At 43.3% G+C, this 16183-nt stretch overlaps 1 protein-coding gene across 1 annotated transcript in view; it reads left to right on the forward strand.

Annotated features, from left to right (window-relative positions):
* The first annotated feature begins 1982 nt into the window (after positions 1-1982).
* LOC103232922 (uncharacterized) overlaps positions 1983-16183 on the forward strand; it is a 66420-nt gene continuing 52219 nt past the window's right edge. The window contains 4 exon segments of the mRNA XM_073013115.1: positions 1983-1998; positions 11973-12088; positions 12221-12343; positions 12499-12613. Coding sequence (XP_072869216.1) covers positions 1983-1998; positions 11973-12088; positions 12221-12343; positions 12499-12613 — 370 coding nt within the window.

A 16183-nucleotide genomic window follows, 5' to 3' on the forward strand; every position in this document is an offset into this window, starting at 1 on the left:
GGCTGGAGGAGGAGAAAATATTCTGTGATGTCACTGCCCCAGGATGATGGACCAATCAGGGCAGTCAGTGAACTCCATCTGGCCAATTAGAAGTCAGAACAGTAGGCGGGACAAGCCAAGCTGATGTGGGGTCTCTCAGTCCAGGCTCCAGGGACAGAACCTTCTCAAAGCGAGGGCAGAGACTCTGATTTTCCCGCCTAAAGCATCCCCTGGGATTGGCTACTCCAAGTTCAGAGTACGCATGCTCTGATTTTCTCTTAATTTCTTTCAGAATCAGAGTACGCATGGGCTGATTTTACCTTTCCATTTTTCCTATCCCCCTCACCACCCCCCGTGGTGCATTTGTTATCCAGTTTTAATAAGCAGTGTATACGAAGCAGGTTGCCATCTCAAATCCTTCCTGTCAGTTTCTAACTTTTTCAGGTATGGGATTTTTCCTAGGAACTCTTTACTAACGTAAGAAATTTGGGCCGGGCGCGGTGGCTCACTCTTGTAATCCCAGCACTTTGGGAGGCCACAGCTGGTGGATCGCTGGAACCCGGGAGGCAGAGGTTGCAGTGAGCCACGATCACACCAGTGCACCCCAGCCTGGGCAGCAGAGCGATACTCTGTCTCTTTTCTCTACACACACACAAAATAAAATTAGCGAGGTGGGGTGGTGTGTCTGTAGTCCGTTACTCAGGAGGCTGGGTTAGGAAGATTGCTTGAGCCCAGGAGTACGAGGTTGCAGTGAGCCATGATTCGGCAACTGCTGCCTACGTGGGCCACAGAGCAAGATATTGTCCAAAAAAGAGAGAGAGAGATAGAGAGAAAGAAAGAAAAAATTTCAATGAGTCAGTCCCAGTGGCTTACGCCTGTAATCCCACCACTTTGAGAGGGTGAGGCAGGAGGTGGAAGGATCACTTGAGGCCAGGAGTTCCAGAACAATCTGGGATACATAGTGATACCCCCATCTCTATAAAAAATTTTTTTAAAAAGAAATTTAAACTAAAAAAACTCACTTCTATATATGTTTTTTTCTAAAAGACCAAAAAACCAGAAATATATTTTACCCATTGATATTAATAATATTTATAATAATAGTATTAAAAAGAGTATGTAATTAGGGCCCACTGTGTTCATCAGGGAGCTCATAAGTCAATTTGTCTAAGAAGTCTCCCTTACCCCCATCCCTAGCACCTCCAACAAGTCCCCGTTCCTCTCTAGGCTTTCCATGTACAGCCCTGATCTCTCTAAGATCCCCCCAGGATGACAGGGAGCTCTCTTAGGGCAGGGACAGGGCAATGGCCCTTGAGCCCAGCACAAAGCCCTTTACGTGCATCTTCCCATTGATTTTCACAACCTTCTCTTGAGTTAAATACTATTATCATCCCCAGTATGCAGATGTTGAGACTGAGGCTTAGATAATTAAGCAGTCTGCTCAAGGTCAGTGGGTGACACAGCTGGGATTCACCCAGAAGTTGAACTGAGTCCAAAATCTGTGCTTTTATTTATGTATGTATTTATTTTTAATTAAAATAATTTCCATAATCTTATCTCAAATTGTAATCCCCACGGATTAAAAATCCCAGTGGGGAAGGTTTCCCCCTTGCTCTTCTTGTGACAGTGAGTTCTCACGAGATCTGATGGTTTTATAAGCGTCTGGCATTTCCCCTGCTGGAACTTCTGTCTCCTGCCACCATGTGAAGAAAGTATTTGCTTCCTCTTCACCTTTGGCCATGATTGTTTCCTGAGGCCTCCCCAGCCATGCGGAACTGTGAGTCAGTTAAATCTCTTTCCTTTATAAATTACCCAGTCTTGGGCAGTTCTTTATAGCAGCATGAGAATGGACTAATGCATGGCTGCATCACTCTAATCTCTATCTCCATGGTCATTGCCTTTGTTTGTTTTCTGTTACTATAATGGAATACCACAAATTGGGTAATTTATAAAGGATAGAAGTTTATTTAGTGTACAGTTCTAGAGGCTAGGAGTCCAAGAGCATGGCGTTGGCATCTGGTAAGGGTTGTGCCATGATGGAAGGATGAAAGACAAAAGCAAGTGCAGGAGACAGACAGAGAAAATGTGGCTAAAACTCCCTTTTATAACAAGCCCAGTCTCGTGATAACTAATCCAATCTTTTGATAATGGCCTTAATCACTTCCTCACAGCCCCACCTCTTAATATTTTTACAATGGCAATTACATTTCAACACAAGTTTCGGTGGGGACATTCAAATCATGGCAGTCATACTGCCTTCTTCTCTTCTGTCTGTGTCAGATCTCCCTGCCTCAATCTGATAAGGACATTCAATGTTACATTTAGGGCCCACCCAGATAATCTAGGAGAATCTCCCCATCTCAGGATCTTTAACACAATTACTTTTTTCTTTCTTTCTTTCTTTTTTTTTTTTTTTTGAGACGGGGTCTCACTATGTCACCCAGGCTGGCGTGCAGAGGTGTGATCTCAGCTCACTACAACTTCTGCCTCCTGGGTTCAAGCAATTCTCTGCCTCAGCCTCCCGAGTAGCTGGGATTACAGGTGCTTGCCACCATGCTCAGCTAATTTTTGTATTTTTAGTAGAGACAGGGTTTCACCATCTTGGCCAGGCTGGTCTTGAACTCCTGACCTCGTGACCCACCTGCCTCGGCCTCCCAAAGTGCTGGGATTACAGGTGCGAGCCACCACACCTGACCAACATAATCACTTTTTTTGTTGTAAGTTAACACTCACAGGTTCCAGGGGTTACTATGTGGCTATCTTTTGGAGGAGCATTGTTCAGTCTACCACAGCCTGCCCTCTGGCCCCCGAGGATTCACATCTCTTCCACATGCAAAATACATGCACCCCGTCCCCAAATCCTCAAATGTCTCAAACCATGCAACATTCGCAGAAGTCCGACATCTTATCCAAATAAGATCAGTTCAGAAGTAGCAAGTCTCCTCATCTAAAACAGATATGGATGAGACTCTGGTTATGAAACATCCTGGGGCAAAATTCTCCTGCTGTGAATTCGTGACACTAGAAAACAAGTTATCTGTTCCAAAAATACAGTGGCGGGACAGGTGTAGGATAATAGTTACAGATGTTTCCATTTCAAATGGGAGAAAATGGAAGAAAGGAAGGAGTCACTGCTTCCAACCATTTCGAAATTAGCGGGACAAATTCCATTTGGTTTCAAGGACTCAGAATAATCCTCTGTAGCTTGAAGCTCTCCCCTCTGGTCCCATAGCCCTCCTCTCAGAATGTATGTCATAGTGATTCACACCTTTAGACCAGCAGGTCCTTTGTGGATCTTTCCCAGATAATATCATTTCTATTACTGGCTATGGCTGAGCATAGTGGAAGAGCTCCTTGAGTCATGTGCCTAGTCTCTTCAGCACTAGCAAACATGGCCCCATTCTTGACTTTCTCCCTAGAGCATACCTTCCTGACAGTGTCTCTCCTAATTTTAGTGTCTTTTGAAATCTTGATAGGCTGAGAATTTCCCTGGATCCTTTTTGCTTAAGAGTCCTTTCCTCAGTTTATCCCTTTCCTCTAGCATTTTACTAGTACTTGGATTGGAGTCCAATATAAAAATGAAAAATTATGGGACTAAGACTGGGGATAAAAAATGATGGAATCTCTAGGCAAGTTGTTGAGGGTTTATGAAGGAAGAGCCTTGGAAAAGGAGTCTTACATATGATCAGATTAGTTGGGATTGAAAATAAATTGTTTATCAGTTTTTCTAAAAACTGAACATTAGTGTCAAGGGTGCACTGAAGCAGGGCGAGTCTGCTCCTCTAGGTTTGAAATAGGTCTTCTTAACATGTTGATCTGTTTTTCTTTTAAACAATCAGTCAAAAAAAAAAAAAATGGGGATTTTGTGTTTTAAGATAGTTTCCTGACTGCGTTTATTAAGTTTTCATTTTTGTTTTTGTTTTTCTGAGATGGAGTGTTCCTCTGTAGCCCAGGGTGGTGTGCAGCGGTGTGATCCAGCCACTGCAGTGAGCAAAGTTGCTCACTGCAACTTCCACCTCCCAGGTTCAAGTGATTCTTGTGCCTCAGCCTCCCAAGTAGCTGGGATTACAGGTGCCCACCACCACACCCAGCTAATTTTTGTGTTTTTAGTAGAGACGGGGTTTCACCATGTTGGCCAGGCTTGTCTTGAACTCCTGTCCTCAAGTGATCTGCCCTCCTTGGCATCCCAAAATGCTGGGATTACCGACGTGAGCCACTGCACCCAGCTATAATTAGCAATAGTATAATAAATTTGGTTTGTACAATGGTTTTGAACCAAGATCCCAAGCCTAGAGGCCACCCACCAACTAAACAAATCAAAAGACTGTGGGGGAAGTGAATGAGGCCTCTTGTAGTCTTTGGGTAGCATTTTAGGACTGGGTTGAATTAAAGCAGTGTGCCAACTCTATAAAAGGGACCACTAGTTGAAGTAAAGGATTTAGGAATCAGGGTCTGTCAAGTGAAAAATGTAGACATTAAAAGATAAGAGTCTCCTTATGATATGAAGACTTATTCTGACATCTTGGGAAAAGCTGTCTACAGTGTGGAAACATCAACTTCTCATCCTGATTTGTCATTTGAATATCCCTGGTTATGGCATTGGACTGTTTTGTGAACTTTTTGTGTGGTCCACACATCAGGTAAGAAACTTGTTCTTTAAAATTTATGCAGTTTTATCTTATAGGACTTGTAAATAAAAAATAAAATCCTAAGCCCCCTGCCCCCAAGCATCTGAATGAACGTCCTCCTCAGCCAGGGTTCTTTTAAAATTTAACCTGAGAGATGGTTTCAGGCCATGACAGGAAGTGGGGGTCAGACATGCCTCATTATACCTCTCTGGCATCAACATCAACACAGACTTCAAGTCTGATAAGAAACATGTTGGCCGGGCGCAGTGGCTCGCCCTTGTAATCCCAGTACTTTAGGGGGGTGAGGAGGGTGGATCATGAGGTCAGGAGATGAACACCATCCTGGCTAACGCAGTGAAACCCTGTCTCTACTAAAAATACAAAAAAATTAGCCAGGCGTGGTGGCACACACCTGTAGTCTCAGCTACTCAGGAGGCTCAGGCAAGAGAATCATTTGACCCGGGAGCTGGAGGTTGCAGTGAGCGGAGAAGGAGCCACTGCACTCTAGCCTGGCAAAATAGCGAGACTCCATCTCAAAAAGAAAAAAAAAAAAAAACAGAACTTGTTACAACCTGTTCTCTCTGAAGCATAGTACCTGAAGTCTTCCTCTGCAAATAAGAACTTAAAAAAAAAAAACTAAGAACGACTCACTTCACATAATAAACTTTCACAGTGGTTAAAGCAGAGTCCTGCTTAGCAATGAACAAAAATTCTCCTTTGTGATCCACTCATTTTACTGCTGTTGACTTTATTGCTCATGCTTTCAGACAGAGACACTCCTTTGACCAAACTTAAGTGGGGCTCCTCTGAGTTCGGTTTCTGACTAGGTCCCAACCTCGGACTCTGTCCTTCATCCAGGGACTCTGCCCATTTAGCCTGTTTCAGCAAAAATCCTGTCAAGTCAGTTTTACCTGAGTCTCCCTGCCCCTGAGGTTTCCTCCAAGTAATTTCCCATCTTCTGACCCCCAGCTCCTACTCCTTGACTACAAATCCCCACTTGTCCTTGGTGGAATTGAAGTCAATCCTAATATCCTAATATCACTCTCCCACAGCAGGACCCCATTGCAGTGGTCCCTGTACTTATCATAGTAGTAAAATCGTCCTTACGATCTCTTTTTTTTATATTTTCAGAGATAAAGTCTCACTCTGTCACTCAGGCTGGAGTGCAGTGACCCAATTCTAGCTCACTGCAGCCTCAAACTCTAGGGCCCAAGCAATCTTCCTGCCCCAGCCTCCCGAGTAGCTGGGACTACAGGTATGCACTGCCACACCCAGGTATTTTTTTTTTTTAATTCTCTACAGACTCAGGAACTTGAAATGCCCGTCTAATTTTGTATGTTTTGTAGAGACAGGGTTTCGCCATGTTGCCCAGGCTGGTCTTGAATTCCTGGTGTCAACCACTCCTCTTGCCTCGGGCTCCCAAAGTGCTGGGATTACAGGCATGAGCCACTGCAGCTGGCCCTTTCTTACAGCCTTTAATAAGTGCAATAAATACTTGTTTGCTTTAACATTTCCCTCTGTCTTCAATCTCCTGAAGTGTTATATGTCTGACTTTGCCTTACTCCACCAAATACAAAAATTCCTTTCTTTTGCTGGGAGCAGTGGCTTACCCCTATAATCCTAGCACATTAGGAGGCCAAGGTGGGTAGATCATCCCAGGTCAGGAGTTCGAGATCAGCCTGGCCAACATGGCGAGACCCCATCTCTACTAAAAGTACAAAAATTAGCTGGGTGTGGTGGTGTGCACCTGTAGCTACTCAGGAGGCTAAGGAGGAGCATCACTTGAAACTGGGAGGCAGAGGTTACAGTGATTCGAGATCATGCCACTGCATGCCATCATGAGTGACAAAGCAAGACTCTGTTTCAAAAAAAAAAATTCCTTTCGTTCAACACTGGAGTTATTACACCATTGTATCCTTGCCTCCAGTGTGGTGTTTGAGAGATCCGATGAAGGTTTAAATATTTTTCCTTTGTAAGTAACCTGCTGTTTCTCTCTGATCATTTAAAAAAATTTTTTTTGTCTTTCACAATTTTTCGTTTCACTGTTCTTGTGTGTGTGTGTACGATGATCCCTTTAAATCTTAAGACATTTGTCTAAATCTGAGAACTTCTCATTCATTACTTGTTTAAGTACACTCTCCTTTTTAATGACTATATTCTCTTCTTATAAGGCTACTATTGGATGTATTTCAACATTTGTTCTTCTATCCTCCCTACTAATTAACTTTTCTTTCATTTACTTCATCTCTATCCATTACCGATTACTTTTATGAATTCTTTAGACTCATTTCCTCAACTCAGTAATTGCTTTTTCAACTATATCAGTTTTAATATCCAACCTATTCCACTGAATTATGTATTTGAGCAGTTAATATTTTCATATTCAATCTATCCAATAGGTTTTCTTTTTATTTATGTATTTGAGACAGAGTCTTGCTCTTTCACCCAGGCTGGAGTGCAGTGACTCGATCTTGGCTCACTGCACCTCTGCCTCCGGAGTCCAAGCAATTCTCTTTCCTCAGCTCCTTGAGTAACTGGGACCACAGGCGTGTGACCCTATGCCAGGCTAATTTTTGTATTTTTAGTACAGATGGGGTTTCACCATGTTGGTCAGGCTGGTCTCGAACTCCTGATCTCAGGCGAGCCGCCTGCCTCAGCCTCTCAAAGTGCTAGGATTACAGGCATGAGCCACCATGCCCAGCTTTTTGTTGTTGTTGTTAAGACAGTTTCACTATTGCCCAGGCTGAAGTGCAATGGTGTGATCTCACCTCACTGCAACCTCCGCCTCCCAGGTTCAAGTGATTCTCCTGCCCCAGCCTCCTGAGTAGCTGGGGTTACAGGCATGCACCACCCCCCCCAGCTAATTTTGTATTTTTAGTAGAGATGGTGTTTCACCATGTTGGCCAGGCTGGTCTCAAACTCTTGACTTCAGGTGATCATCCCACCTCGGCCTTCCAAAGTACTGGGATTACAGGCGTGAGCCACCACGCCTGGCCTATCAGATAGTTTTTCTGTATAACTCTTTCTTCCTGGGAAGATGTGTCAGCCCAGACACTCCACATGAGTTTCAGGGTTTCTGGATTGATAGGTCTTAGGGTACAGAGCCTCTAGAGCTGAGCTGAGTCAATTTTTCTTTCCAGCCCCTAGCCTATGAGTCCCCAGAGACGCTTACAGGATTTCTGCCTTACAGTGTGAAGGGAGTCTATGGGTGAGTGATATTGGTTGTAATTGCCTAGCTCAGAGGTCAGAGGGAGAGGTAGGAAAGGAATGCTCAGTTACTGGCCGGCTTTGATGAGTCTGCACTTTTTCTAGGAACTTTCCAAGCCCCCATTCCTTAATGTTATCACACCACTTTGGGTTAGCACTGGGTCTGCCCTGCCAAGTGTCTGCTCTACATGTTCACAGAACAGGTAATAAGCCTTCCAGAAAACAAGGACAAAAAAAAAAGGATGCAACTTAGAAAGCTCCACCTGGGCTGATCCTCCATCTGTGGCCTCTGACCTTTTCCCACTCGAAGACATGTCATCCCCGGGTTGGGCCAAACCATCAAGGGTTTTGTTACTGGGAGCTGTTCTGAACTCCCAAATAGCTGGGATTTCAGGCGCCCACCACCAACTCCTAGTAGAGATGGGGTTTCACCATGTTGGCCAGGTTGATCTCAAACTCCTGACCTTAGGTGATCTGCCTGCCTTGGCCTCCCAAAGTACTGGGATTACAGGCGTGAGCCACGGCGCCCGGCCCAGTCTTTCTATTCTCTATCTCTGGAACTTCTTCTTTTTTTTTTTTCTTGAAATAGAGTCTCACTCTGTTGCCCAGGTTGGAGTGCAGTGGCACAATCTCGGCTCACTGCAACTTCTGCCTCCCAGGTCCAAGTGATCTTCCTGCCTCAGCACCGCTAGCAGCTAGGATTACAGGCATATGCCACCATGCCTGGCTAATTTTTTAAATTTTTAGTAGAGATGGGGTTTCACCACGTTGGCCAGGCTGGTCTCAAACTCTTGACCTCAGGTGATCCGCCCACCTCGGCTTCCCAAAGTGCTGGGATTACAGGCATGAGTCACTGCCCCTGGTGTATCTCTGGAAATTTTATTGGATGAATGTTGAAACTTCTGGGATCTATTCTCCATTTCCTTTATTATTTTCATTTCATACATTCTATTTTGTAATCCTTTTCTGTTATACGGTGAAGTAGTGCCATGCCTGAACACATTTTTTTCATTGGGTTGTTCCAGTTTCTCTTATTGATATGCAAAAGCTGTGTTGTATATTAGAGACGGTTACTTTTAATTTGCTGTGGATGCTTCACCAATTTCCCCAAAATTTGCCTTTTAAAACAGTTGTTTATGGTGTCTTTTGAATTAGATGATACTTTAATTTTTACATTTTTAAATTTGTCAAATTCATTGTTTATAGCCTTGGTGTAATGTCAGGAAGTGCCTATGCCAACTCAAGATGTCTTACATGGTAATATTTTCCTAAATTTTCATCTAGTTCTTTATGACTTCACATTTTCACATTTAAGTCACTGAATTTTTAGAATTTATTATTTTATGTGGTTCAAAGTAAGGATTTAATCTTCATTTTTTCAAATGGATAGACACTTGTCAAGCAATCATTTGTTATACAACCCATCATCTTTTGTCCCTGTTTGGAAATGCATGCTGAAGTTTGCATATAGATTAGTCTGTTTCTTGACCTTCTATTTTATTTCACTAATAAATGTTTCCATGTGTTTTCATTTTTGATTGCTGCTGTAACAAATTTTCAATAGCTTAGACAACGCTGGGTATGGTGGCTCATGCCTGTAATCCCAGCACTTTGTGAGGCTGAGACCCGTGGATCACTTGAAGTCAGGAGTTCAAGACCAGCCTGGCCAACATGGTGAAATACCCTCTCTACTAAAAATACAAAAATTAGCCAGGTGTGGTGGTGCACACCTGAAATTCCAGCTACTCGGGCCACTGAGACAGGAGAATCACTTAAACCTGGGAGGCGGAGGTTGCAGTGAGCCGAGATCACCCCACTGATCTCCAGTTTGGGCGACACAAGTGAGATTCCATCTCAAAAAATATTTTTATAGCTAAGACAATTTTTGAAAAAGAAGAATGAAATGGGAGGAATTGCTCTACCACATTTCAGTACTTCTTATATAGCTACAGGAATCAAGACTGTAGTATTGGGAGAAGAATAGACACATAGATCACTAGAACAAAATAGAGAACCTAGAAATAGCCCCATACTGATTTTTTACAAAGAGACAAAAAGAAGGAAGGATCGTCTGCTTAACAAATGATGCTGGAGCAGTTGCATATCCATAGGCAAAAAAAAAAAAAAAAAAAAGACCTAATCTTCATATTTTTATACCAAAAAAACCTCAAGTGGATCATAGATTTAAATCTAAAATATAAAACTAAAAAACAAACTTTTGCAGGAAAGCACAGGACAAATGTCTGAGATCTAGGGCATAGTCAATGGTTCAAAAAGCATAATCCATAAGGAAAACAAATAAATTAGATTACATCCAATTTAAAACTTGTGCTCTGCAAGAAACCCTGTTAAAAGGACGAAAAAACAGGGTCTGGACTAGGAGAAAATATTTGCAAACCACATATCCAAGAAAGTACTCACATCCAGAATATATAATGGATATGTGTAGTACTCTCAAAACTCAACGGTAGGCTGAGCGTGGTGGCTCAAGCTTGTAATCCCAGCATATTGAAAGGTCAAGGTGGATGGAGGGCAGATCCCTTGAGGCCTGGAATTCGAGACCAGCCTGGGAAACATCGCAAAAACCCATCTCTACTAAAAATACAAAAATTAGACTGGCATGATGATGCCCGCCTGTAATCCCAGCTATGTGGGAGGCTGAGACATGAGAATCACTAGAACCTGGGAGGCGGAAATTGGAGTGAGCCAAGATCGTGCCACTGCACTCCAGCCTGGGTAACAGAGCAAGACTCTGTCTCAAGAAAAATAATAATAATAATAATAAAACCTCAATGGTAAAAAATACAAACAAATAATCCAATTAGAAAATCATGAAAAGATGTGAACATACATTTCACTGAAGAGGAAACAAGCAAATAAGCACATGAAAAGATGCTCAATGCTTATTTGCTTCATTAGATACAAACTAAGACCATGATGTGGTATCACTACACACTTATTACGATAGCTAAAATAAAAGACGTAGTGAGAACACCAAATGGTGACAAGGATGCGGAGAAACTGGACATCTAGTAAAATGCTTCTGGGAAGGTAAAATCTTACAGCCACTCTGGAAAGCAGTTTGGTAGTTTCTTATAAAATGAAACATGTAATGACCATACAATTCAACAATTACACTTCAGAGAAATTAAAACGTATGCCTATCCAGAAACTTGTACATAATTGTTCATAGCAGCTTTACTGTAATAGCCAAAAGCTGGAAATAATCAATATGTTCTACAATAAGCAAATGGTCGAACTGTGGTACATCTGTACCATGGAATACTACTCAGTAATAAAAATGAACTGTTGACTGGGCCCAGTGGCTCACTTGCCTGGGAAACATAGCAAAAGGCAGGGTATTGCATGCCTGTAATCTCAAAGCTGAGGTGGGAGTATTGCTTGAGCCCAGGGGATCGAGACCAACCTGGTCAACATAGCAAAACGGTCTCTACTAAAAAAATCAAAAATAAAAATTTTAGTCGGGGTGGGGTGGTGCGTGCCTGTAGTCCTGAGATAGAGGCAGAAGGATTGTTCAGTGTGCTGGGATTACAGGTGTGAGCCACTGCGCCTGGCTGATTGTTGCATCTTGAAACGCCCCACATTCTCTCTAAGTGATGGCGGGCTCTTGTAGTCTCAGAAATTCTAGCTCTCTTCCTTCTAATAATTTACAAGTCACCCATTAATAGCCTCTAAACCCGTTCATATTAGAGATACTCATTTCTCTTCAACAGAACAGAACTCCCTATCCTTCTGCCTGAACAGATCCATCACCAGAGAGACCATGTTATCTCTGGGACTTTATATATTGAGTGGGAGTGTCAGAACGCCCCCACTCAATACAATTACACAGTCACATCTCTGCCTCCCCAACAAGGGTCTGTACATCTTTCAGCGTAAGCCTAGTCCCGGGGAAACTACTAACAACAGAAGCCAACCCCCTCCCAAAGACTCAAGGCTGCTATGCCCATAGGAAACCTGTCATCCCCAATCAACACTTCTCCCAGAGACCCCTGGCTCCCTGTTTCCATCTGACTTCTCCCCTTACTCATGGACAGATAAGCCCTGGATGGAGAAATGCAACACTGATTCCAGGTGACTGAGTGTGACCGGCCTTCACAGATTTCTCCCTAAAGACTCAGGCTGTTTCTCTTGCAGGTCAGACTGGTCTTGGTGCCGTTAACAGAGATGACGCCTGTGCAAAGAGGCCCAGGGATGATGCTCAAATACCAGAGAAGATACAAAAGATGAGGTGACCTGGAGGGGGCAAAGCAGTGGCCCAGGGGACAGTGGGAGTGAGCAGGTTTCTGAGGAGGGGAGGACAGAGATACTGGGGACAAGGAGCAGGGTCTCGGGGGAGATCAGGACCCTTGGGAGCCTCCCACCCTCACTCTGTCATCACCTAGTATCCCTGGAGACAAGTCTGTGACCTTGCACTTCATTTGGTGACTCTCAGTCCATTCTGGAAGGTGGGAAGAGAGTCAGCCAGCAGCATTAAAGCCCTACTGTGTGGCAGAGTACAAGCTAGTGTAGGTCCCCCATGTTCTGTCAGTAAGCCATGGCATCAACCAGGACAGATTATCATCCCCACTTCCCAGATCCAGCACCCAGGAAGCGGCTCCAGCTGAATGGCAGACATCCCTAACTGAGACACTGCCAGAATTCCTTTTCTTTTTTTCTGTAGGCCTTCGATGATATTGCCAAATACTTCTCTAAGAAAGAGTGGGAAAAGATGAAAGCCTTGGAGAAAATCATCTCTGTGTATATGAAGAGAAAGTATGAGGCCATGACTAAACTCAGTAACAGAACGTTCTAGGCACACACAAGTCTGGGGACACGTGAGCATCCCTTTTTCTGCTTTGGCTACTTTTTCGGCTGCAGAAAGTACCCCATATTTTCCTTTTGTGAAGAGAAAATTTGCAAGACAGCTTCTGGGTGTTCTGCTCTTCTGTATCCTGTCAGGGCCCAGGGCAGGGACTGGCCACAGTGGAGCTCATACCTGTATCCTGCACGTTTCTCTCCCTTTGGCGTCTGTTCTGATGAGCCCAACTGTCTCTGTGGCATCCTGGCACCCTATCCCCAACCCCCCAAACACACACACCTACCCTACCATCTTTCTCTTGGCTTGGCTCTCTCTCTCTCTTTTTTTTTTTTTTTTTGAGTCAGACTCTCACTCTGTCATCTAGCTTAGAGTGCAGAAGTGCAATCATAGCTCACTGTAGCCTCGAAATCTGAGCTTCAAGCAATCCTTCCGCCTCAGCTACCATACAAGTCACCATACCACCACCATATATTTTTATGGATAATAAGTAAATGGTAAATGTATACAAACATTAATGTGAATAAAAAGCCATCAAATTAAGGTGACTGCCTGTAAGTGGAGGAGGGAAGGCAGGGATTGGTGAGTGCTGCACAGACAGCTTCAGCCGTGACTTGTTGATAGTGTGTTTTCTTTGTTTTTGAGGTGGAGGTTCACTCTTGTCGCCCAGGCTTGAGTGCAATAAGGCAATCTCAGCTCACTCTAACTTTCACCTCCTGGGTTCAAGTGATTTTCTTGCCTCAGCCTCCCGAGTAGCTGGGATTACAGGTGCCTACCCCCACACCCAGCTAATTTTTTTATTTTTGGTAAAGAAGGGGTTTCACCATGTTGGCCAGGCTGGTCTCAAACTTCCTGACCTCAGGTGATCCACCCACCTCAGCCTCCCAAAGTGCTGGGATTACCAGTGTGAGCTACCACGCCCGGCCTGTTTATAGTATTTCTAATATTCTGAATAAATAAATCAGACCTAACATAGCTGTGGGGCAATGTTGAGATCTGACTGGACTCAATATTATTTCCTATACTTTTCTGTGTGTTTGAAATATTTCTTTTTTAAAGAACATGTTGTTCTTCTAAGCACTGTTAATGAATCAAAGGACAATTAAGAAAATGTTACTAGTGAAAAAAAGAAAGAAAATGTTAAAACTGTAGATCCGCCAAAAACTTCCAGAGTTTGTCTCATTAACAGCATATGGGTATTGGATAGGTATCTTATGAGTGAGGGTGATGGACACATTATGTAATAAAGATCACTGTATTTTATCAAAACTAAATACTCTTCTCATTCCCAAACAACTCCAATTCTCCGTGATGAGCTTGGAAGTGAGTTTGAAAGAGTGATCCCTTTGCGTAGAGATCTTTGTGCATTTCAGGACTATTACGGGGACATATGTGTTTACTTGCTCTTCTGCTCTGACAACACAATTACAAGACAAGGTCAGAATGTCCAAACTGTCTCCAATAGACCTATTACTCCCCAACTAAACAGATCAGATTCTACAATCTCCCACCATCACTATAAGAGATCTGAAAATCCAGTGCTTGAGTATCTGCCAAGTTTTTGACATTAAAGGAGTGTCTTTATATTGAAAATATTTCAGAGCCACTGGACTAAATCATCCATGGTTCATCACACATTTAACAGCTTAATTGACATACCATAAGATTTACCCATTTGAAGTGTACGGTGATTTTTAGTTGTTGTACTTCTTGAGTGGATACAGTTCAGATTCCCAGCCAATCAATTTAATTTAATTATTTGGTAAAAAGTAAAAGATATGTAATGGAATAAGATGAGACTATGATGGGGTTTAGTCCCCATTTGATAAACGATGAGATGGATAAGTCCGAACTGATCCCACAGATAAATGGACCAACCATGACTAACCATAATTCAGAAGGAAATCTCAAATAACTCCTCAATAATGAGTGGACTCATAACCCTCTGCTGCAGAATGCCCTTATGCGACAGAAGTCTCTCTGAAGTTTGGAAATCTTTACGAACAAAGAAAAATTCTGATGTATTCTCTTTTAGTTGAACGTCCTCAGATGACTTTCAGCAGGCTACAGAGAATCTTCCCGAAGGTGAGTGTCTCTCAAATCTAAAGGACTAGAGAACCTTTGTCCCTTCACGGATGTGAACACTGGTAACAGTGGGAGAATATCAAAAATGCCCTCACTGCCTCCTTCCCCCCATGTGTATCACAACACCTGATGTAGCATCGACGGCTTGATAATACTAAGAGTTGTGATCCTTAATACTTCTTTTGTTTTCATAGAGATGCCAGATACTATTTTAAGCAGTTCACGTGGATTAATTTATTTAATCCTTAAGGAGACCTCTATGACATTGTTTCTATTATTATCTCTAAATAATAATGAGTCACACACTTCGGTTGTCATCCATATAAAAGCCACGTGACTTGGTGCAAATCTTCTAAGTTCTCTGAGCTCCAGATTCCTGGTCCGTGAAATGGAAGTAAAGAATCATAGTTCATGTTTTAGATCATAGCTAACAGCAACATAATAATAAAATGAGGCTATCGGGGTACAGAGATGTTAAAGAATTTTCCTGGGGCACAGTGACAGGGGTAGTCTAATTCAGAGCTCCAAGCCATTTAAAGCTCATGCACGTTTGCATTTGTTTATGAAGTTCAGATGTTGCTCACTAGGGCTTTACCCCATAGGGCCTGCTGGTGCTTCCATTGAGACACCCACTCTCGCAGCAGGAAGGACCAGCTGGCCTCTGCTCTGTTACCCGGGCCACTCACATGGCTTAGGAATCGCTTTGACTGTTGGTCCCTCCCTACTGTGAGCTCCTTGAGTGCCTTGTCTGCACCTGGGGCATCCGGAAGCCCCAGTCCCAGCCCAGGGGATCCCTCGGAGGCCCCTGAATGAGTGACCCCACAAGTGCAGATTCAACTCTGGTTTAGAGGGTAAAGGAATCTGGGAGTTGGGTTGCCAGCGTGGAGACTGAATTCAAAGAGGATCATGAAAGGTATTAATTGTTATTATTACTACATTTAAACAGTATTTACAAGCTCAGAGAGGACTTTCCCTTAGCCTGTTTTACATGTATTGTTCACTATTTCATAAGTGAGAAAGCTGAATACAAAGCAGCTTAAAGACCGGGCATGGTGGCTCACGACTGTAATCCCAGCACTTTGGGAGGCTGAGGTGGGCAGATCACAAGGTCAAAAGATCGAGATCATCCTGCCCAACATAGTGAAACCTCATCTCTACTAAAAATCCTAAACTTATCGGGGCGTGGTAGCGCCTGCCTGTAGCCCCAGATACTCTGGAGGCTGAGGAAGGAGAATCGCTTGAATGCAGGAGTCGAATGTTGCAGTGAGCCAAGATGGCGCCAGTGCACTCCAGCCTGGAAGAGAGCAAGACAGCGTCTCAAACAAAAAAAAAAAAAAGAAGAAGAAGTAGCATAAGATTGGTGGTCAGTGACACATCCCAGTGCAACCAGAATTGTGATGAGTACCACCTCAGGTAATTCCACATTCAATGTTGGTGCTTCGGTAGGGTGGTATGCCGTATCTGG

This window comes from Chlorocebus sabaeus, chromosome X, assembly GCF_047675955.1.
Source record: "Chlorocebus sabaeus isolate Y175 chromosome X, mChlSab1.0.hap1, whole genome shotgun sequence".
In the NCBI taxonomy this organism is placed as follows: domain Eukaryota; kingdom Metazoa; phylum Chordata; class Mammalia; order Primates; family Cercopithecidae; genus Chlorocebus; species Chlorocebus sabaeus.